General features: G+C 40.1%; 1 protein-coding gene across 10 annotated transcripts in view; it reads right to left on the reverse strand.

The window, feature by feature from the left end:
- Positions 1-21,703, reverse strand: part of Psd3 (pleckstrin and Sec7 domain containing 3) — a 383,054-nt gene that overhangs the window by 110,691 nt on the left and 250,660 nt on the right. Inside the window, exon 2 of one of the 10 annotated variants that reach the window (XM_059244233.1) lies at positions 13,657-13,749. The exons of 7 other annotated variants lie outside the window; for them this stretch is intronic. In XM_059244233.1, the coding sequence (XP_059100216.1) occupies positions 13,657-13,695 (39 nt within the window). In that variant the 5' untranslated portion in view covers positions 13,696-13,749. Of the gene's footprint in view, positions 1-13,650; positions 13,750-13,922; positions 14,235-21,703 lie in introns of those variants that run through there. 2 more of the 10 variants (XM_059244228.1, XM_059244227.1) reach the window with 2 other exon arrangements.

The raw sequence follows: 21,703 nt of genomic DNA on the forward strand, positions 1-21,703 counted from the left end.
TAATCTGCACAGTTATTAAAGAAACTATTTTTTCTGGGCAACAAGCTGAGCCCATTTTAATAAATGGCCTCTAAAAAACAACCCCAGAGGACAGTAACAGTAGAAGGAACACCAGGCCTGGCATCTGCTCCCTGTCATTTCCACACATTAGAAAAAGCAATGAAGACAAATCTAAATGGAAACAGATTTTATTCAAAACAATCAATATAGCTGAGTTAAATCATCAAATCTAGTGGATACTAGGCACTTAGATTTCATAAACAAGAAAATTTTCAAAAGAAAATTTCAGGAACTACACAGAATTGTCAGTTTTTTTCTTTTGTTAAGATAGAAGTATTTTTTTTTTTTACAATAAAAGAACACAGCACTTATTACCACCAGTCCATCAAAACAAATTATATATAAATATATACATATACTTCTCTTCTTCCCTAATTATTAGAATCTTGTCCTCTAAGTATTAGAATTATATCCCCTCACAATTTGAATTTTCAGGCCTGTGTTACAATGACAAGATTGACAGAAATCAGACCTAAGCAATGAGGTACAGTATAACACTTTTAAAAAGTAGGTTTTGTGTTTACCATAGAACTAATCAAATCTCACTTTGCTGGTTGCATTAAACGAGTTTTCAAGGAACCTATCTCTAATTCACCTCCGCTATCTCCTATCAAATTTCCAATCTCCATTGCTGCAGAGCCCCACACTAGACATTCTGTCAGTGCTACGGCCAGAATCTCCCACTCTCCCTGTCTTAACTGCTGTTTCCATCTCCTACACAGATGTGGTCCAGGGCTTCCCTTTATCATGTTCCTGGAGTTTCCCCTCCCGCTGGGCTATTCAACTTCCTGTTTACTGGATACTGGTCTTCCTTTTACTTCTGAGAAAATATACCTGAGGGAGGAGAGAGGGCTGAGATTCCTTTTGTGAAATATTTTGACATCTCACTTATCACTGCTATTTTCCCCTTGGGGAATCTCACTGGGGGCCTCAAAATGGGCCTGATTTATGCCTAAAGCCCCTGGTTAACTCAGTGTGGAAGATGAGTAGGAAATTTAGGGGGTCACTGGCCACACAAGGCAGGGGAAGGCATTTAGCGTTTCTAAGTCTAGAGCTTTTAGAAAGAGCGGTCTCCTGCTTTGACTGGCTGCCCTGGGAGGTGGCCAGGGCCTTCATCCTGGGGAATGGCTATGTTTTGCTCACTCTCCAGACTTGATTTGCAGGGCTGTAGGTTCCTGTGCTTCAGCTATTTCCTGGGGACTAGAAGGTAAGACTACTACCTGCTTTTCAGCTTTCCAATGTTTTGACCTCTTAAGAGCATCCTCTCATGTGTCCCATCCTTCAAGATCTATGATTTCCTCCCTCAAGTGTCAGTGGAGTTTTTCAAGGCACAAAAAGAAAAAGGCACTGTTCTCTTAAACTAATTTTGACTGAATAAAAATATCATTTGTGTCCTAAAAAACATAGCATGGGGTTAGTGAAGCATACAAAAAGCCCTTCAAAACACTAACCAGTCATGATAAGAGTGAAGAACAGTGACATAAATCAACATAAATAATTCGGGATTTTCTTTGTCTTTATCCCTCTCATGTCAGTAAATAGCTGCTTTCTTGCAGGTCATGGTGACACACACACATATAACCCATCACTCAGGATACTAAGACAGAAGGACCAAGAGCTGGAAGCCAGACAGGGCTAAAAGTCCTGTTCTTGGTAACATAAAAATTAAAGCATCCACTTAGGTAGGAAAGCCAATGTACCAGGTTTGCTTATGCTGGAGATCTTAGTAGGTAACTACAGTAAAGCACATGCCAGGGACTGACTCCTCTGTCCTGAGCAGCAGGGCTCCAGGATGGGACTCTCAGTGCTTACTGTGAACACAGAGGTCTAGTAAATTAGCCCTGAATCAGCCGATGAGATTATCTGGATGGCTAAATAGCATTATTTGGCTTACAACACTCGAGTCTGGCAAGTAGCAAACTGATGTGTATGCATCATTGTGAGTAGCATTTCACTTCCCAAAACTAAACTGGAAGGGACAAGCAACCACAGATCATGAAAAAGAACTGGCATAAGGAAAAAAAAGGACCCTACTCAATAATTTTCATAAAATTCTGACATGATGTATACCAAAGAATCTACTGTTCAAATCAAATTAAACTGAAATCAGAAGATCGTGCATTTGAAGAGGTGTCCATTAGAAGGTGGTAAACTGGGTTTTTAAAAAGAAATTAAAAAACTGACCTACTGGAATGATAATGCAAAATTCAAAATAATAACAATTAGTGACAACAGAGTAACTTCATGATAAATTGAGGAGAAAGCCTTCTTACTCAGCTACTCAATTTCTGCTTCACTATGAATGAATAATTTTTTTTCTAAGATTGCCCCTGGAACAACTATAGATGCATATACTCCTTGAATGCTGAGCCAGCCAGGCACCATCTAGCAGGCTGCTCTGAAGGAAAGGCATTATGCTAGAGGATGTGAGTCCTCATACATTTCCCTTCTGGCTGCCCTGATTTTCAACGATTAACCTTTAAAGGTACGTCCTCTTTCCTCTCTTCACTCTTATCACAGATTGTCCTCTGCCCTTCCCTCGATTCTGACATGAGCAGGAACACTAGGTTGATGAGCGTAACTGCACAGTGTCCATGCCACATGGAGGTGTGCACAGAATCTACTCGTGGGAACAGCAGAACAAGAGCACAGGTTGGCATCGAGAGTTCTTTTAGAGACACTCCAAAGGAACACACCACCACATGCCCCTTTCTCCAGGGAAAACGGATGAAGCTGTGATGGTGGAGGATCTGCTTTTAATTATGTTCAAGAGTCAGCAGGTGTCACCCAGGCAGTAGGATGATTTGTTCAATACTTACTCCTAAATAGTCATTTGTACAACCCAGAGGCAAAGGTGCTAACTTACATGAAAGCACTGTAGGACGTACAAAATTCAGAGCACCAAGCTGGGCATCTGGGGCCCAAACAAAACCCTCAACAACAGAACCGAGCCACTTTGCTAGCTTTGGAAACTCAGAAATAGAACCAAAGGCAGACAAGTTTTTGTTTTTGAACAAGTCTGACTCAAGTCCTGAGGCCAACACATGGCTGTTGGTAATGACACAAGCCGTGGGGCAGGCTGAGGGAGCTAGGTCTCCTCATAAGGTCTTCCCTGGGTACAGAGCAAAACAAACAAAAACATTCATACATTAACGAGAGTCTGGCAGAATAGCAAAATAGCAAGACCGACAACAAAAATGTTAACCTCCTAGAACACAGAAAGCATAGTGTAAAGATGATGGCACCATCATTTAAAAAAAAAAAAAAAAGAGCTTTGGGTTAAATTGTCTTAATCTTTGCACTCTTCCCAGATTCACAGAGCCAGGGTTTTAACTAACATCTATGATATTCTTACTATTGTGGTATAACAATCTGTATCTTATATCTCCAAAAGCTTTCAATTAACAGATGAATTCATAGGATTTGAAAGATGTTCTGCTCCAACTTCAGAGTTTAAGTATATAATATTTTGTTATTTTTTATATTTATATAATATATATGCAAGGGCAGTTTCAATTGAGAAGGTATTTCCTTCATATTACATGAGACATCCATTTTTAAACAGGCAGATGGGAATGACCTATTTGATCAGAATCTCCTTCCCAGATTTAGCCTTTTGTCTAAAGAAAAATGATCTAGGGAAAAAACATGACATCAGCCTGCAAAGCTCCCACTAGAATGTGAGTTTGCAAAGGGGCATTGTAAAGACTTCTTCAGGTTCCTTTGTATAGCTCTGACTCACAGAGGGAGAAGTGATTAGCATTTACCTAACACTGCTAAAGAAAGAGCAATCAAAGCCTTTGCAGAAGGAAGGGAATAGAGTTGATGGTGCCTTTCAATATTATTGCAACATGTTTTACAAAGCAATGAATTAGGCATTCCCAAAGCAGTGCTTTGCAGCAAAGCACTTCCATTTCTCTCTCACATGTTTACAGTTAGCATTTCCTAGACTGAGATTTTTCTAAAATGCGATAAAACTCAACTTCCTGAAAGCTAGCTTGGTCTTTAGAATTTTTTTTGAACAGAAAAAGTGTAAGTCCATCAAAATTACAAAATTTAACCTTGCTCAGAAGAAGGATATTGCAAGTCCTGCAATTTACAGGTTGATATTTACTCAGAAAAAAAAAGACTTGGGAAGATGAACAATGATAATTAATGAGCAAAATCTACACGATGCCTGGCCAGCATCTTGGCCCACAAAGCAGATGGTACATGTTTTCACTATGTACCACCCAAAGTACCATAAGTTTTATGAGAAGGGAACAAGTTTCTTTGCTACTTTACCAAAAAAAAAAAAAAAAAAAAAATCTTTAAACAGTACCTTTTAAGTTCACACAACCACGAATGAGAGAATTCTTAGTGTGATGTTATTCCCCCAACAAGGTGTCTCAGGATCTACCTATGCATATTACTTTTACCCTCTGCAACATCAAAAAGAAATGATACAGTCAGGCTGAGATTTTGCCCAGATAACTATATAGTAGTTTGGTAAGAGATAGGCACATTAAAACAAATTAAAGTATGAAACCAGCTTTCATATACTTTATTTTTTACATTCTTAATCTAACTAAGCAAGTTGAAAATTAAGAAATACTCAGGTAATTTATATTTTATATATAACTTAATAAAGAGGAGGGAATGTGGAAATGTTTAGTAGAAGTGAAGTTTGAATTAGCATGATCTGGGATGGCCATGTAGATGATGGTAGAGTCATTGCCAAGCATCATGAAATCTGGAGTTCATTCAATATCCCAGTACCATGATAAACACATAAATGGATAGGATGAATTAACCGAATAAAGACACAAAAGTTAAGAATCAATATCCAAAATTGATTCCAAGTTGTTATTTTTGTTTAAGGCACAACAGCTAGTTGGCCCTGGTAGCAGGAAGGTCTATAGTGCCACCTAATGGCCAGGAGGCTTAATGGTAACCCTTCAGTATTAGACAAGACAAACGGTTGAACGCAAAGTCAGGTTTAAATGAGACCATTTAATAATGAATGCTAGCTTCCATAAGTGTACAAGCACGCTTCTTAAAAAACATTAACATTAAATATCCTCTCCATTTTATCTGTTTCAGAATTTGATATTAACATTATCTAGCAAAAGTAAAGTCATATTATTCAGAAGATGATTTAATCACTTTTTAGGGGTACGGGAGGGCCACAAAGAGTAGCAAGTTCTACAGAAAACAACACACAGAAATTGTTTGGGGAGGTGAAATCATTTGCCTCAGACTGTGACAACATGATGCACAAAGATTAGAAAATTCAATTTTCTTCGCTTAAAATGTTTAAAGAAATCTTTAATGATATATTTAATAAAATTTAAGGCAATATGTAATCCTTCCAGAAGCCTTTTAACATTTTCTTCAAATAAGGAACAAACTGCATAATCAGATGAAAAGTGAGGCCTTCAGATGAACCGATTTCATGGTAATGCAAATAAATGGGTTTTATGGCCAACAAAAGAAAAGTTAAGAAACATCAAAGATGACAGTTTTCAAAAATTATAAAACGTAATTAAACTCCTTGAAAAGATGAAATGTACTATACTTATTATACTATGGGCTAGGCAGAGTTTTTGAGAGAGAATTCAATCCTAGAAGTAAGTTATCCTGAGTTAATTAATGTTATCTTACTGTTGTCTAGAATGGACGAAAGAGTGCTAAGACAGGGTAGAAGGCATAAAATTTCTTATCATCAGGTTAGATAAACTTTCATTTTTTTGATGAACAGTCAGATTAAAAAAAAACCTACTTACCTGATTAACAGGATTAACACTGATTTGCTTTTAACTACTAAAATTTTACTACTAGCTACAAGTCAAATGAATAAGCCTTTTAATTACTAACACTTGAAATAAAATGTGTAGTATAGAGAAGAACACAGGTTACCATGTCCATAATGAAATTTAGCTCATTCGTTTAGGGTACAAGCACTTAGGCTCTTCAGTTAACTTCATTTAGTGAACAAAAATTGCTAATGAATGATAATGTTTAATCTACTGCATCTCTCATTCTAATGGAATACATACACAAGGCAGAGAGGTAAGGATGGGGGGACAAGGAGACAGAGGGAGACAGAGACTGAGAGCTAGGAATTTAGATGTATTCTTGAATAAACAACTTAGAACTCGGGAGACCATGTAATGCTTCAGTGTGTTTTTTAACAGGACTATAGCTGCCGAAGTCATGTGATGGCCTCTTGACTCTAGTTCTATCAGGGCCTTATAGCCAATACTCTTGACTAAAGCATCTCCCAAGTGCATAGATTCTAATCAAACAGGAGTGGCTGTAACTGCTGAAAAACGGAGAAGGCATTAGAGAAATCTGCTCATTTGGCATCTGTTAGCTTCCAGTATTACAGCATACAACCTAATTCTGAGCAAACCAATAGAATTAAAATGATAGAAGTTTTATCAGGATGCGAGTTTAGGCTACAAAAGCATTCATAATGATGACCTCTTACTTCCCAGGGTGTCTGACTACATGTTATAGATATAATGCACATTCAGACATGTAAAACAAAATCCAGAGATGCTAAACTAGTGTTCTTTGCAAAAGTCAATTTTATAATCATGCTGACCATCACACACATGCCCTTTTACATCGACTTAATATTGTACTAAGCCTTTGGGGTCTATGTCAACAGGAGACAGTAGGCATCATACCATGGGAGGTCGCATAGAAGTTGCAGTAAGAATCAAGACATGCTCGTTCAAGTCACATGAAAAGACTGTCAAAAGATGCTTGTTTCTTCCTAAAACTGTAACTTAAAAATTACCAAGGAAAAAACCAACTCTTTACAACTTATCAGAGCCAAAATAATTTGCTAATGATTGATGGGGTTAGACTCCTCCGTTCATAATATAAGGTAATAGATGGAGAATCAGCACATTTCTTAAAGTCACCATCCATCCCCTCCCATATTTTGAGGGGAACCTGTTAAGACCAAAGTCTTCCAATACTGTAATGGCACAGGAGGGAGAGGCTGGAAGGAGCAGGAGAGGAGGGCAGTGTACAAGGGAAAAGGGTGTAGGCTTGATGTCACTCTCAGTGAGTTTGGACAGAACCCATGTGAAGGCTGAAATGACAGAGATCCACCTCCCAAAGCCTTTCCTACACATCTTCAAGCCTATGAATCTTGTTAGAATCATCCACATCCCCAGACCCAGAGTTCTGTGATCCTATGATTCCATCATTCCATTTTTAAACCTGTGGAGTGGGAGTGTTTCTGAGTACCCTGCTCATACAGATGGTGGTGGGAAGAATCTCAAGAATATGTTGCATGTAGTAAATGCCCACTTCACTACGTAATCACTCCCTTCCCATTCCACATGAACCAAGATTATGTTATCTCAGAGTCACAGGAGCTCCGGTGCTTTATTAACGGCAGCATGGCAGCAGTGCATACATATGTACGGAACACAAAAGGAGGAATTTCTCCCAGTTACACACACCTGGCAATGAACATAGCAAGAATACAGCACACAGAACAGGGTCACTTCTCTCCACTAGCTCCACGGACTGGGGGAGGGGGACATACTAGAAGAGGGAAAAAGATGAACTCAATGAAAGATAAAAATCACAAAAGATATTTCTAAATTCCTGAGGTTCTAAAAATACGCCACACTGAAAAGCCATTTGTCAAGGCAACCTTTTTTGAGACTAAAACACGACCACCGTGCCAACCTCCAGTTTCCACAATCATCTCTGTTTGAATACTGTTCAATCCTTCTCTTCCCCGAACCGGCTCTGAGCAAAACTGCTGCCCAGCACAGCAATTCTCCTATCTAGAGTTCAGGTATCACTGCTCACCCCAATCTCACTGATTATCTTAGAGCCATTTTATGCTTCCTGTTACTTTCTCAGCCTGTCACTGCACATCACACGCTGGCAGACTGCAGAGCATCCTGAGACCCCACCATACACTGTCAATAATATTTAACATGGCATTTCTTTACCTTGGTCTCCTTAGCAGAAAACTCTGAGGAGTTGGAAATTTTCATAGACTTTGACCGGTGGGACTGCCGCCGGATAGAATCCTCCCGGGAGTACTTCACAGAACCTGAGGTCCTCACCCGTACCTTGCTGGCACTCTGAACACTATTCACGCCAATCATTTTGAAGGTCTACTAGGGAATAGGTCTGGAGAAATAAAAAGGCACTTTCTACCCGTTACAAGGCTCTGATGCTGAAGGAACTCTTCAGGTTATACTCCAGCAGCTCCAAGCAGCTCCTGAGCAGCTCTGAGATCGCCTTAGCTTAGGAAGCACCAAGCTGCCTCCCCCAGCATCTTCAACTACCCTGTTTGCAGCGAGTCTGATTGTTCCAGGCGCGGCTCACGTCACTGGCTGCAAAGAGGAAAAAAAATGCAATCCCACCCCTGCTACTCCTCGGCTCTTTTACACACACACACACACACACACACACACACACACACACACACACACACCATGTTCACACACTGGAACAAATGGCAACTGGCCAAGCAAGCAATTCATTAACATTCCAAATAGCAACACCATTTCTCTTGTGATATTGTGCAGTAATCTCATTAATGTCAACAACAAAAGATACCACAAATAAAAGTCGCAAGTAATCTGCAGGCACCATGCGGGATGAGAATGGATGGAGCTGCATTTCTAAAAGGGGAAAAGAAATGCAGATGGGGGTGAGAGTGTTAATAGGCTCAGTCAATTACAGGTTTGTGACAGAAGGTTAGCCGCAAAGGCATCTTGGCGATCAACAATTTTCCTCCCTTTCCTATTTCAAATTGTGTTGCTGGTTGGAAGCATTAAATGTTTCCTATGACCTTAGAATACTACAGCCTGGTATTTAGACAGGAATTGCTGACTTGCTTGGCAAATGCAGAAGGATGCTATTTACCTCCCTGTCATACTGAAAGTTAAGAAAAAAAATGAGGGTGTTAAACATGCCTTAGAGTAAGATCAATAAAGCCAATCCAGATCAATAAGGAGATTTTTCAAAGCCACAAATGCCATAAATGGGAACTTGCTGCCTTCTGAGCAAGAATTACAAGTTGGACATTGTTAGAAAACGAGATCTATTTAGTTCGGATACACGACGTTACTTTTGGATGTAATGTTCACAATTGTAACACCTGACTTGTCCAGCATCTCAGAGGCAGCAGATCAGCTGCAGAGTCCTGTCTTGGTTTGGGTATTAATCTAAATACTAGCAAATAAATATTAGCAAAACTTAAAAATAATATGTAAAAATTCTGCCAAAAAATGCTGCCTTGATTCCCTACAACCTTCAAATCTGACTTCCTTTTTGATTCTTGAGAATTCTATATAACATACAGCCAGGTACTGATGTCCTTGGACATTAAGACATTCAGCCGTGCCCGGGCTCTGTCAACCAGCCCAGGGAAAGGGGACCCTTGAGCCTTTGATTTTTCACCTCATGACAGAGTGTGTCCCATTTCCCTTCACATCTCCATCTTGTCTTTGAAGCCTTGGGGCTTCAACTGTTCTATAAGCACACTGACAAATTAAAGTGGAATTTGGTCTAAAATAATAATAGAAAATCTATTTAGAAGATCTTAGGGCTCTACTGCCTTTAGGGCTGCATGGAGTTCAGAGTCTATGATACCATTTTGTCTTTTTTAAGGTACACCTTTCTCTCCTCGAGTAATTGGTTAGGAATGTAATGGCTTTATACTTTATGGGGCATGTTTCAAAGACATAAAATGTGTACTGTAACAGTGTAATAAAGCTAATAATTTACAATATGTGCAATTGTAGCCAGAGCATATGATAAGTATATTTAACCAATGTAACACCCGAGGTGGGACCACAAAGGCACTGCAGCACAACAAATTCCAAGCAGTCCCACTCACATCACAAGAGCTTCCCCAGAGTGGGCAAAACAGATAGCACTTATCATCACAGCCTTGGGAGACTTGCCAGTCTCCATAGGCAGATTCAGACTATCTCCTGAGGCAGTTTTTTTGTCTCTACCGAACTGGTTACTAAAAAAGTAAAAAAGGAAACTATGCCCTACAATATGATATCCAGCTCCACTTCTGGGAGCTATGGAAGAAATGTTATTATTTTTGCCCTGTCGAGCCCAACTGGCATTAGCCATACACTGTAATTAATGACTACTTGCAACTGCTCAACACCTACAATTTCAGAGAAGTAACCGCAATAACCTGTACAGATGAGGATGGTCAGCTTAGGATGCCGCAAAACGACAGATCCGAGCCCTTATGTTATGCTATATGATTGGGTACCATCTCGCAACACTGCAGACACAGTGAGGCTCTCTAGAGCCAGAGCAAAGCCTTCCTCCTTCCCCGCCCTGCATTCTATGTTCCAGAACACGCTCCTCTGGATGGTGACAAGCTCCACTGCAATGGCACTCACAGTCCACGGACTGAGAGCACATGGAGCCTCTAACCTTCTAAGCTTGTTTTTAAGAGGCACCTGAGAAGCATGAGAGCTGCTAGCTCTCAGCCTCATCTGATCTGAACTTTATCTCCATTACTGTCCTGTTCAGTCAGGTCAGCTGCCATCACCTCGTGCCAGGCTGATGGGCTGGACTATAGCCTGCACACAGCATTTGAACAGATCATGGGCTTGCTTCCCCTTTGTACCTTTATCAGTGATTCCCGCTGGTGTCCTTCTTCCCGGACCTGTGGTGGCTCACCCTCAGCCTCCCACAGTCTACATGGTTGGTTCCCCCCAGCCCAGAGTCAGTCCAAGGGCTGTCTTTCAAAGGGATTTCCCGTAGCTACTCTTCCTAAAACAATCCTTATCTTCCATCCTAGTCACCATCCATCATGAGCCCCACGACCCTCAACCTCAGGACATTCATTCTAAAGTCAGAGCTGTCTCAGAATCCACATCAGCAGCTGGCAGGGAACTTAGTGACGACTTGTGGAATAATCAAACTGCTTAAATACAAGGCAAGTCTGCCTATCAGATTTCATGCCACTGACCTCGCTTTTAAAGGAATGTAATTCTTTTCTGAAAATTGAATATAGTAAACAACAATGAATTTTGGCTTTTATTTGCTTATAAGAAAGCATGCAATTTAAATCTCTTCCCCATTCTGGCTGCTTAGTCTCTCTGCTCAGAAACAAGAACTTTACGTGTTTGGTATTCATTGCTCCAGAGTGTATCAACCCATACATACTATATGTATACATCTGTTTCCCTCTTAGGGGCAATACATGAAAACATAAATATTCTTGCTGTTTACTTAATCCTATAAAACTCATTCATTAATAATTGTCTAATATTGCATTATATGAATATATTGTGTTTCATTGGTGTCATTATTAGACACTGAATTTACTATCTTTTGCTACAATAAATGGCTCAGAAATATAGATGCAATATATTATATTTAAACAATATGGCTTCCCAAACAAACTATATTTTTGGTTCTCTTACACTTCCTTTCTACTACCCAACATCTTGATATGGCTACATATGGTTTACAACTAGATGCAATAGGAAAGTATCAATTCAAAGACATATCACATGGCTCCATTCTGCACTAGCCACTCTGAAGCCTTGCCTGTTCTACACATTAGCTGACCTATGCAGACAGATTGCTCCCAATAAAATAAAGGCAGGCCTCCCAGAGAGCAGCAGCTGTTTAACAGCAAAAAATAACTTTCCATGAAAGCTTCAGTAGAAAACAAAAGCTACTTCATTAACAGAACAAAATGGTAGGAAAAACTATCAAGGCAAATCCATTAACCAGAGGACTGTGAGCTGGCACTTCACATTATGATGCTTTCTGGGAATGAGGAAACTATTTAGTACCTAAGTCCCATAGCCTTCTTAAAAAGGTTTTAGATAATAATAGTAGTAGTAGTAAATAAAATGCTCAACAAGCCCCAGAGAAATGAACTCCAGTTAATATAACTGTGCCCTTAACTTTGGACCACTCAGTTATGACAGCGCACCAGCAATAGTGAATTCCTTTGGAGTATCAACAAACTTAAAGGTCTGTAGAGACCTAACGAGAAAATTTGAAGAACAATAATGGTATCTGGCAGAAGCTTCCCTCTTTCCTAAGATAAACTTATAGAACATTAGCAAACAAACAAACAAACTAAACTAAAACAAACCACCAAATCCAAACATGAACTAAATGGATGAAAAGTGAAAGATTCAGTTATGAAAACTGGAGAGAAGACAAAGTGGAAATTAATTTTAAGTACCAATCATCTAGAGGGTTAGCAGGGTTCAGGAGATGGGTGGGATGTAAGGAGTCAAAGGAGGCCATTTTCCCCTTTATTCTCAGAACAGATGGTGGTTTTAACAATCTCCTAATTCAAAGGTTCCCGGGCCTGCCTTTCTCTATGCTCCTCAGTTAGGACTGAGGCCTAGTAAGGTGACAAGATGCTGATCTGATAGTCAGAGGGCAGGTGCTGACTGACATTTTTCTGGCCATGACTGTCACATGCCCACCACCTTCAGGAAGCTGCTGTTGTTTAAGGGAGCTAATATAAATAATCCTTTGGACTCAAACTCACTATCAGATTTGGGCTTAGAAATAACCATCTCCAACCTCTTCATTTCCAAGATGAGTATTTCTGAGATAAACATGACTTATTCAGGACCTGCCTATGACAGGGTTTTTTACTTTCTAACACCAGAGGGATTATTTAGGGGTGCAGGAGGATGATATGCTGTCTCCCACACTATTTATCTTTTTTTTAAAGATTTATTTATTTATTTATTCATTCATTCATTCCTTTATTTATTTATTATGTATATAGTGTTCTGCTTGCATGCCAGAAGAGGGTGCCATATCTCATTACAGATGGTTGTGAGCCACCATGTGGTTGCTGGGAATTGAACTCAGGACCTCTGGAAGAACAGTCTTAACCGCTGAGCCATCTCCCACCCCCCACTATTTATCTTTTAAAAGCTAAATATAACACACACACACACACACACACACACACACACAAACACTCACACACATCTTTGTAGATTGCAACAAAGTTGGAAATGATCATTATGAAATGGAAGCAGATTTGGAGAGACAAATTCTAGATATGATCACTCAGAAAATAGTTATAGAAGGCAGACTTAAAAACTCAACCCTCTCTGTAGTAGCTTACAAACCAAGTCTGCTGTGTGGTGTCTTCTGCTCCTTGCTGCAATAGGGGAAGGCAGGCGCCCTTCCATGCACTGGGTACTCTTCCTTCCCAGACATCATGTGACACAAAATTAGTCATCCTTCTACAGAACAATATTCACTATCAGCTACAAAGCATGTACTCAATGCACACTGTGACATTCAAAAATCCAAACTAAATCCATGCCTCCTGTCTTCTTCCAGTTTATCTAAGCTGATAGAGCACTACCAGAGAACCCATTTTGAATGTAAGGAGATGTGACAGCTTAGCAACTACTAGAACCCCATGCCTCACAACAAAAATCTGATCCTCAGATGGTCTAGTTACATGAGCTTCAACTGAGTTTAACATTTATATCAGAGCCTGTGCTGATCTCATTGCCAGGTGACATTTGTCTACCAATTCGACCCTAACCTCTTTTTCCGAATTAGGACTCTGGAAAATTTCTCCCAAAACAGTACCTTTGTTCTCTGGTTCAGAGGCTGCTGAGCAAGCTTCATGTACACATGCCTTCACTTTTGACGATCTCAAAAACAGAAGTGAAAAGATTTGCCCTGCAAGGTGATTATACATTTCCTGATTCAGAAACAACTAGGATGCAAACTAAAAACTGAAATTAAGTCATCTTTAAAGATCAATTACTATGCACAGAAATTGACGGTCGGAAGTCAGAGACCCTATGATTTGTTTTACCTATGAGAACACATTGTTTCTAGCAGGCTCAGTCTTGCCTGTGGCATCACATGCTTTTAATTCCATCTGTTCTTCAAACACACACAGCAACTAGATGGGGGAAATCCTTTAAATAGAACCTTCTTACATTTAAAATGAAATGACATGAACATGCTTGAAGGAAGATCAGCAGGGAGGAGTCCCAAACTTAAGAAAATATTTTTCCCCTTAAACCAAGACATTCATGTCAAGCCGTTTAGATCAGAGTCACACGTTAGTTTTGGTAGTTTGGAGTGAAGGAAAATGCACATGGGAAACTTCCTCCAGGACACAGCTCTGTAACTGGCATTTCTTCCCAAAGTATTACCTGGTGAAAAAAAATGCAGAACCCTACCTTAGAATGATAGGCTTTCTCTAGGTAGGTGGGTAAACCAACCTATTCTATGTACTGGAAATAGTATAAATTCTTGTTATAAGAAAGTAATCTTCACTCTGTTACAGAATAATTGCAAGATGCAAATATAAAAATTGGATTTCTAAGCTCAAAGCTGTTTTTCCAAGGTGAGTAGGCTAATAATTGTACATGGAGTAGTAAATGCTGAGAAAATGTTCTGTTCCGGAAGCTAATCCAATAACCCACCCATAATTACCTCTTTACACCATCCAGTGTGATAATAAACATTCCCAAGTGCCTAATACGTGCCAGGCACAGTGTCTATGAGGAAATGAAATGATTAGAGACCTTGCCCTCATGGTGCTTCGTAACAGAGATAAATTATACTTCTATGCAAGAAAGTGTCAATCAAAGTAAATAACTCCGCGGCCTTTTTTCCTAAACCCTTATTCAGAGAACACACCACTTTCTCCTATCTCACTTTTGTTATCAGAAAGTCCTTAAATACCGCCATCCTTCATCATGAAATTTTTTATTACTTTGTTTAGTAGTTTGGATCGCTCTAGGTTGATTTTTTTTGTTTTTGTTTTTGTTTGTTTGTTGAGACATGGTTTCTCTGTGTAGTTATGGTGCCTGTCCTGGATCTTGCTCTGTAGACCAGGCTGGCCTTGACCTCACAGAGATCCACCTGCCTCTGCCTCCTGAATGCTGGGATCATAGGTGTGCACCACCACCACCTGGCTTGGATCACTCTAGTTTTTAATCAGTCAATTATTTTAAGCAGTAGTAGTTTATTTTCTCTTTCTGGTGATTTAAAAAAAAACCTGGCTAAACAACTTAATGGAGGAAACATTTATTTTGGTCATGGTTTAAGGGAATATAGACCCCCAGAGCAGAGCACCCCACATACAGCTGTGGTGATGTGAGTTTGTCCACATCTGGGCAGATCAGGTACGCAAAGAAATGGGAATCCTTGGCTTTATTTTCTCTTATTAGTCAGTACCTGAGTCCAGCCCAGGGTATAATGTTACCCTTATGCAGGTAAAGTCTTTCTTCCTCAGTAAATTCTTTCTGGAAATGTCTTCAGGTATATAGACAAAGGCTCATTAAATGTGCATTTCTAATCCAACCAAGTTAACGATGTAAATTAACCATCAGAAAGCCCCATCCCCCCCACATATACACAATGGTTCCCACTTGATGCCATGTAAGAGTAATTGTAATCTCTATAGTGCAAATGACAAAACATGTTTAATTCTGCTCAACATTTTGATTTCTCTCATTTACTATTCCAGGCACTAGGAACAGATTATTATGCAAAACCAAGCAGAATCCCTTCCCACTGAGACAGACAATCAAATAATCATTGATTAAATAATCAATCTCTCAAACAAAGACAAATCGGTAACACTGTCAATACCATAATGAAGAAGCAGGCAGAATCCTGAAAAGATTCCAACCTATCCTGGCCTTGAGGAGGATTTCCCCGAGGAAACTAGGGACTGATGGCTGAGATGGAACTGGAGAATAAACTGCAGAAGGGACCTGAGCAGGGTCCCCCAGTTCCTGTGGTGGAGGGAGGAAGACTGAATGTGAGTGACTGAGAGGAGGTTGAGAGGAGAAAGGGCCAGCAGCTAGACTAAGGCTGATGCACTCTCACACGGCTTTCAGAAACAGTGACAGGATTTTCCTTTCTTCCCCATAACTAATGAGGATTCCTGGGCCATATCAACAGATATGCCTCAGCGTACTACATCCTTACTGTCTGCACAGGGTAAACCCAAGGGTATCTATCAATGGTCGCCAGTGACCAACAATAACATGGAGCTAACTGGATTGTTGCGCATGGATGTAAAGTGCCTCGGTTTACTTCAATTCACAGCAACACTGCGATTCATAAGTAATTGTAAGATGACAGCCATGTCAAGATTGTTAACCATGACAGACCCACAGAAAATTGTTACTGTAGGGTCAGTTCCTGTATCCCAGCCCTTGGTTTCTACAAAAGCACAATAAACAAATTGCCTATGCAGCATAGATGTTACCCTAACTCCTCATGTACCCAGAAAGGGCCACGTCGATTGGGCCAGATAGCCCAAAGGCCATTGGTCGAATGGAAGGAATTCCCACAACACTCTCTCAATCCCAATTTCTGTTTTTCTGTTTTGTTTTGTTTTAAGTCATATAGGAGGTTGAAGAAAAAAAATACTTTTAAATCAGAAGTCCACTTCTGGGAATATAAACTCTAGGTGAGAGTTTAGACCAGTACTACCTTACCCTCAAGTATATTCCTGAAGGGTTTAGAAAAATCATGAGGCAGATTCAGAAGAAATCTAGTTCATATTCCTAAATAGGTAATGGCCAGATACTACATACACAGAAACATCTCAGGCTGAGTCAGTCTTTTTGAGGCTTGAGGGATCCAAGGCCTTCTATTTCAAAGGCATTTTCCTCACCTACGGTAATACTGCTTCTGGCCTCTTCCTCACTTTTTTCAGCCCCTACAATATCTGTTGGGTTCCAATGTAATCAAACCAGCCAGAAATCCAAAGCCTTAAACCAAATCACCAAAGAAACAAAACCAACAGATTAACAGTTTAATTTTCCTTGTCTCATCCAAGTTTCAATTTGGCCAAGACCGTAACTGTAGCTTCCACAGCTTAAGAGCATGCACGGTGATAGTAAGGAATAATGCTTATGCACCAAAGAGACCTGTGTTGACATCTCAGCTTGACCATTTACTTGGGGTAGAGTTTCTTAAATTTTCTAAATTTCACACAAAAGGAAACAAAGCAAGCAAGCAAACAGACAACAACAACAAACCAAACAGGAGAAGCATGCCGCACTGGACATCCACAGATTTTAGGCTATTCAACGATGTAACATCTTCCCACTTCAGAAGGACCCTGCCAGAGGTACTAGGACAGTCCCTGTCCTTGTATGTTAGCGGATCCTTGAAGCTGGCCAACTGTGGTGTGGGAAATCACAGCATCTTAAAATCCAGTCATAAGTAAGAAATACCTAACACAATACTCAAATGTACGAAGAAACCAGTAAATGCAAGGGGAAAAAAGGAGAGAGGAAAACTAAGACAAACAGAACTGGAAGATACCAGAGTTTGGCTGTGAGACTCTTAGACCCTCCAGGAATAAAGCTACTGCTAAGAACATGGGACCTCTAGGAGCAGGAAAAGGCTTCCTTCCTTTCAAAGACCAGCAACAGTAAAGAGCAGCACTGAGCTGACATTACAGAAGTGCTGAGGGCAGCCCTTACGACCTCACACATCTTCTCTTGGGATTACAGCCTTGATACTATTACACACAGGCTACAGGAAATGAGCCTTAGAATACGTTTGTGTGTGACAGGAAAAAAGGAGAAACATCTCAATGGCTTACTAAGTGACAGCATTTACCTACCTACAAGTAGAATAGCACAGACTCCCAACTTCGGAGAGCTTATGTAAATGGGTAAAGAAAGGCAATAAACACTCCTGCATGGTATTTAGGAATTCTCCTCATGAAGGAAGGACACATGAAGTCTTGATGTTGGCTTGCTCTCAGAACCGCTGCAAGAGGGAGCAAGCTCCTGGGAAGGATTGCATCTGAAGAAGATCCAGCACTGGTCTAGCACCATCATCCCACTGAGGACAAGTATGAGGACCACCTCAGCTTTTAGAGCTTGTGAGGAGTGCAGAGGCCTTTGGTGAGACTACATCATAATCCAGGGGTTCCAGTCATGCTTCCTTCCCAAAGCGCTTTGACAAAGCATGTTTCCCAGGGAATTTCATATAAGCCAGTGCTTCACCCCACTACTTCTTTTAATCCTTATGGTAAACTTTCTAGGAAGATGTTATTACTTCCCTTTCATGGGTGGAGACAGGAGATAGCAGCTAAGCTGCCTAAAGCTACTCAGGTACAAAGGGAACCAAGTTGAATACCATGCCAGATCTCTTTGAATTCTAAACACCACACCCTTCTCTGAATGGCCTATATCACCAAGCAGCACCTTGCTCGGTTTCTAGGTTTCTATTACAATACACTCCTGGAGGCAAATGTTTGTTAATTCAGATAGTTTGCTGGGAAATTTTCCTAGAATGACCAAGGTTTTGCTACATTTGAATAGTAAAAGAATATTACATTGGTAAGCTTAAGAGCAGTTTACTAGCCTATGAATATAAATGAGAAGTACTTAACTTTTCTTGAGCTAGTTCTAAGAAATCCAGCTGCACCCTCACTACTTATTTTAACTAAAATGAGAGAGGAGTACTATGCATCAGATCAGTTAGACCACCATTGGTTCTGTGAAAAAAAAAAGCATCAAATAATATTGTATGACAGAAATATATCAAATTTTAATAATTTGAAGTTTCACAGCAATCTCATTAACATATGTATAAACACAGAAAATTTAATAACTTAATTCATTTCACACATCCAAAATGTTATCATTTCAGTATGTAATTGACACAAAAATTTCTGAGACATTGAAATTCTTATTTGTTTCTTATTAATTCTTAGAACTCTGGTGCATGCTTTTCCACATGTGAAGTATCTCCCCTTGGACAGCTAGCTGTCAAGTGCTGTACAGCCACATGGGGTCAGGGGCAGCAGTACAGATCTCACACATGAAGACAAAGGCACCGACACATGGGGTCAGGGGCAGCAGTACAGATCTCACACATGAAGACAAAAGGTACCGATAAGGAGCGAATAAGAACGTGACTGGAGAATTTCTACGATTTCTACAACACAGTCCCTCTCCAGTCAGGAAAAAACAAACTTGACAGTTGGTGGGTACATAATCAAATACAGAGCTTGCCTCCTCACTGATCCACTCGAACAAGAGCAGTTTACTAAACAAGGCAGAAGTATTTCATTAGCGTTTTGCAGTGGGGTCTGAGGTTTATAAAGGAACACACATACTTCTCTATCAAAAGTCCATCTGGAAAGACTCTGAACTCTAGATTTACTTAGGAAACAAAGGGCACTCCTACCAGGGGAGCAGGTAGGTCAACTGCAGATCTGTACCTATCGCTGTTCTCCTCCAAAGCTCAACCTCAGGCTTATCCCTCATTTTGTAGCAAACCACCCTACAGCCTGCCCCATCTCCAGTGGCATAGATCTTCCCCTCTAAGTTCCCTTCTCCCAAACCACCTTACACCCTGCCCCATCTCCAGTGGCATAGATCTTCGCCTCTAAGTTTCCTTCTCCCAAACCACCCTACACCCTGCCCCATCTCCAGTGGCATAGATCTTCGCCACTAAGTTCCCTTCTCCCAAACCACTCTACACCCTGCCCCATCTCCAGTGGCATAGATCTTCCCCTCTAAGTTCCCTTCTCCCAACTCATTGTTGTATCCAAGCCCTCAAGTCCAGCAGGCATTCACTAGGACCCCACAGCCCACTCCAGACAGTTAAGCAGGTAGGCTAACTTCAGATCATCACCTTTCTCTGCACCCCTCCACGTCCAATCAACCAGTCTCACACGGAATGCTGCAGAAGAAAACCCACTGCAGCCTCTCTTTACTCTCTGCTCCCATTCCCAGGAGGCTAACAAGAGCCTGGTGCATCCCTCACAGCTTGTCCCTTCTAGCCCATCCCCATTCCTAAGTGTCAGCTACCAATACATAGAAAACCATTTTACCTGGAACCCACAGTGGCTACATCTAGAAGGATCTCAGAAGAATTTCTTACCAGGCAACAGAGAGCCACCACACTCTTTGAAGAAACAGAGAGGAAACAGAAACCAAGGAACAAAATACCAAACCAACAAAGACAAGACCAGATATCAGCAATGTAGAATTAAAATCGTCTCAATTCCAGATGCCGAGAAACCAGTATAAAAACACAGTAAGTAACAGCCTGAATATTATGTTTCAACTAGAGTCCAGCAACCCTAACACAGCAGGTCTTGTGTTTATTACAACATAGCTGAAGCTCAAGACAAAGACCTTAAGATAGCCTTCATGAATACGATAAAGTCGCTTATAGAGGAAATGAATGAATCTTTAAAAAAATATATGAAAAAATAAACAGTGGAAGGAAAGAAAACAGTTCTAGACCTAAAATTGGAAATAGAAACAATAAAGAAAACACAAAATTTTTGTGAGGGATATTTGGAAATAAAAAATTTAGGGACTTGAAGAGGAACCACAGAGGCAAGTCTCGTCAAGAGAAAACACAGATGGAAGAAAGAATCTCAGGCACTGAAGACAAGACAGAAGGAATAGATACCTTGGTCAAAGAAAATGTTAAATCTAAAAAACTCCTGGTACAGAATATCAGGAAATCTGGGTACTATGGAAAGACCAAACCTAAGAATAATAGGAATACAGGAAAGAGAAGAGCCCCAGATCAAAGGCACAGAAAATATTTCAACAAAAGCATAGAAGAAAATTTCCCTAACGTAAAGGTACAAGAAGCATACAGAACACTAAATAGACTAGAAAAGAAAGACAGAATGTTAAAAGCTGCAAGGAAAAAGACCACTAATATATGAAGGCAGACCTATGAGAACAATACCTGCCTTTTCAATGGAGACTCTAAAAGCCACAAGGGCCTGGACAGCTGCTCTACAGACTCTAAGAGATCAAAGACACCAGCTCAAAAAACTATACACAACAAAACTTACAGTCACAATAGATGGAGAAAATAAGGCACTCCATGATAAAAAAAAAAACCAAAAAACAAATTTAAGCAATATCCATCTACAAATCCAGACCTACAGAAGGTGCTAGAAAGAAAATGCCAACCTAAAGGGATTAATCACATCCAAGAAAACACAAGAAATAATCTCAAAACAGAAAATCAAAAGAGGAGAAACAGACACACAGTAACGAAATAAAAGGAATCAACATCTCAATATCAATTATCTGAATTCCACAATAAAAAGATATTCCAAACATATGGACATAAGAAACAAGCTGGTGCAGCCATTTTAATATCTGACAAAACAGACTTCAAACCAAAACTTATCAGAAGAGATATGGAAAGGGCACTATGTCCCCATCAAAATCTAACAAGAGGACATGGCAACTTAACGTCTATTCACCAAACAAAAGGGCATCCATGTTCATAAAAGGAACACTACTACAGTTAAGTCACATATTCATCCTCACACACTGATTGTGGAAGACTTCAATACCCTACTCTGGCCAATAAACAGGCCATTCACACAAAAACTAACAAGAGGACATGGCAACTTAACGTCTATTCACCAAACAAAAGGGCATCCATGTTCATAAAAGGAACACTACTACAGTTAAGTCACATATTCATCCTCACACACTGATTGTGGAAGACTTCAATACCCTACTCTGGCCAATAAACAGGCCATTCACACAAAAACTAAACAGAAATGCCAGAGCTAACTGACATGTTAAACCAAATGGACCTAACATATTTACAGCACATTTCACCCAAACACAAAAGAATGTAGTTTTTC

This window comes from Peromyscus eremicus, chromosome 17 (genome assembly GCF_949786415.1).
Source record: "Peromyscus eremicus chromosome 17, PerEre_H2_v1, whole genome shotgun sequence".
In the NCBI taxonomy this organism is placed as follows: domain Eukaryota; kingdom Metazoa; phylum Chordata; class Mammalia; order Rodentia; family Cricetidae; genus Peromyscus; species Peromyscus eremicus.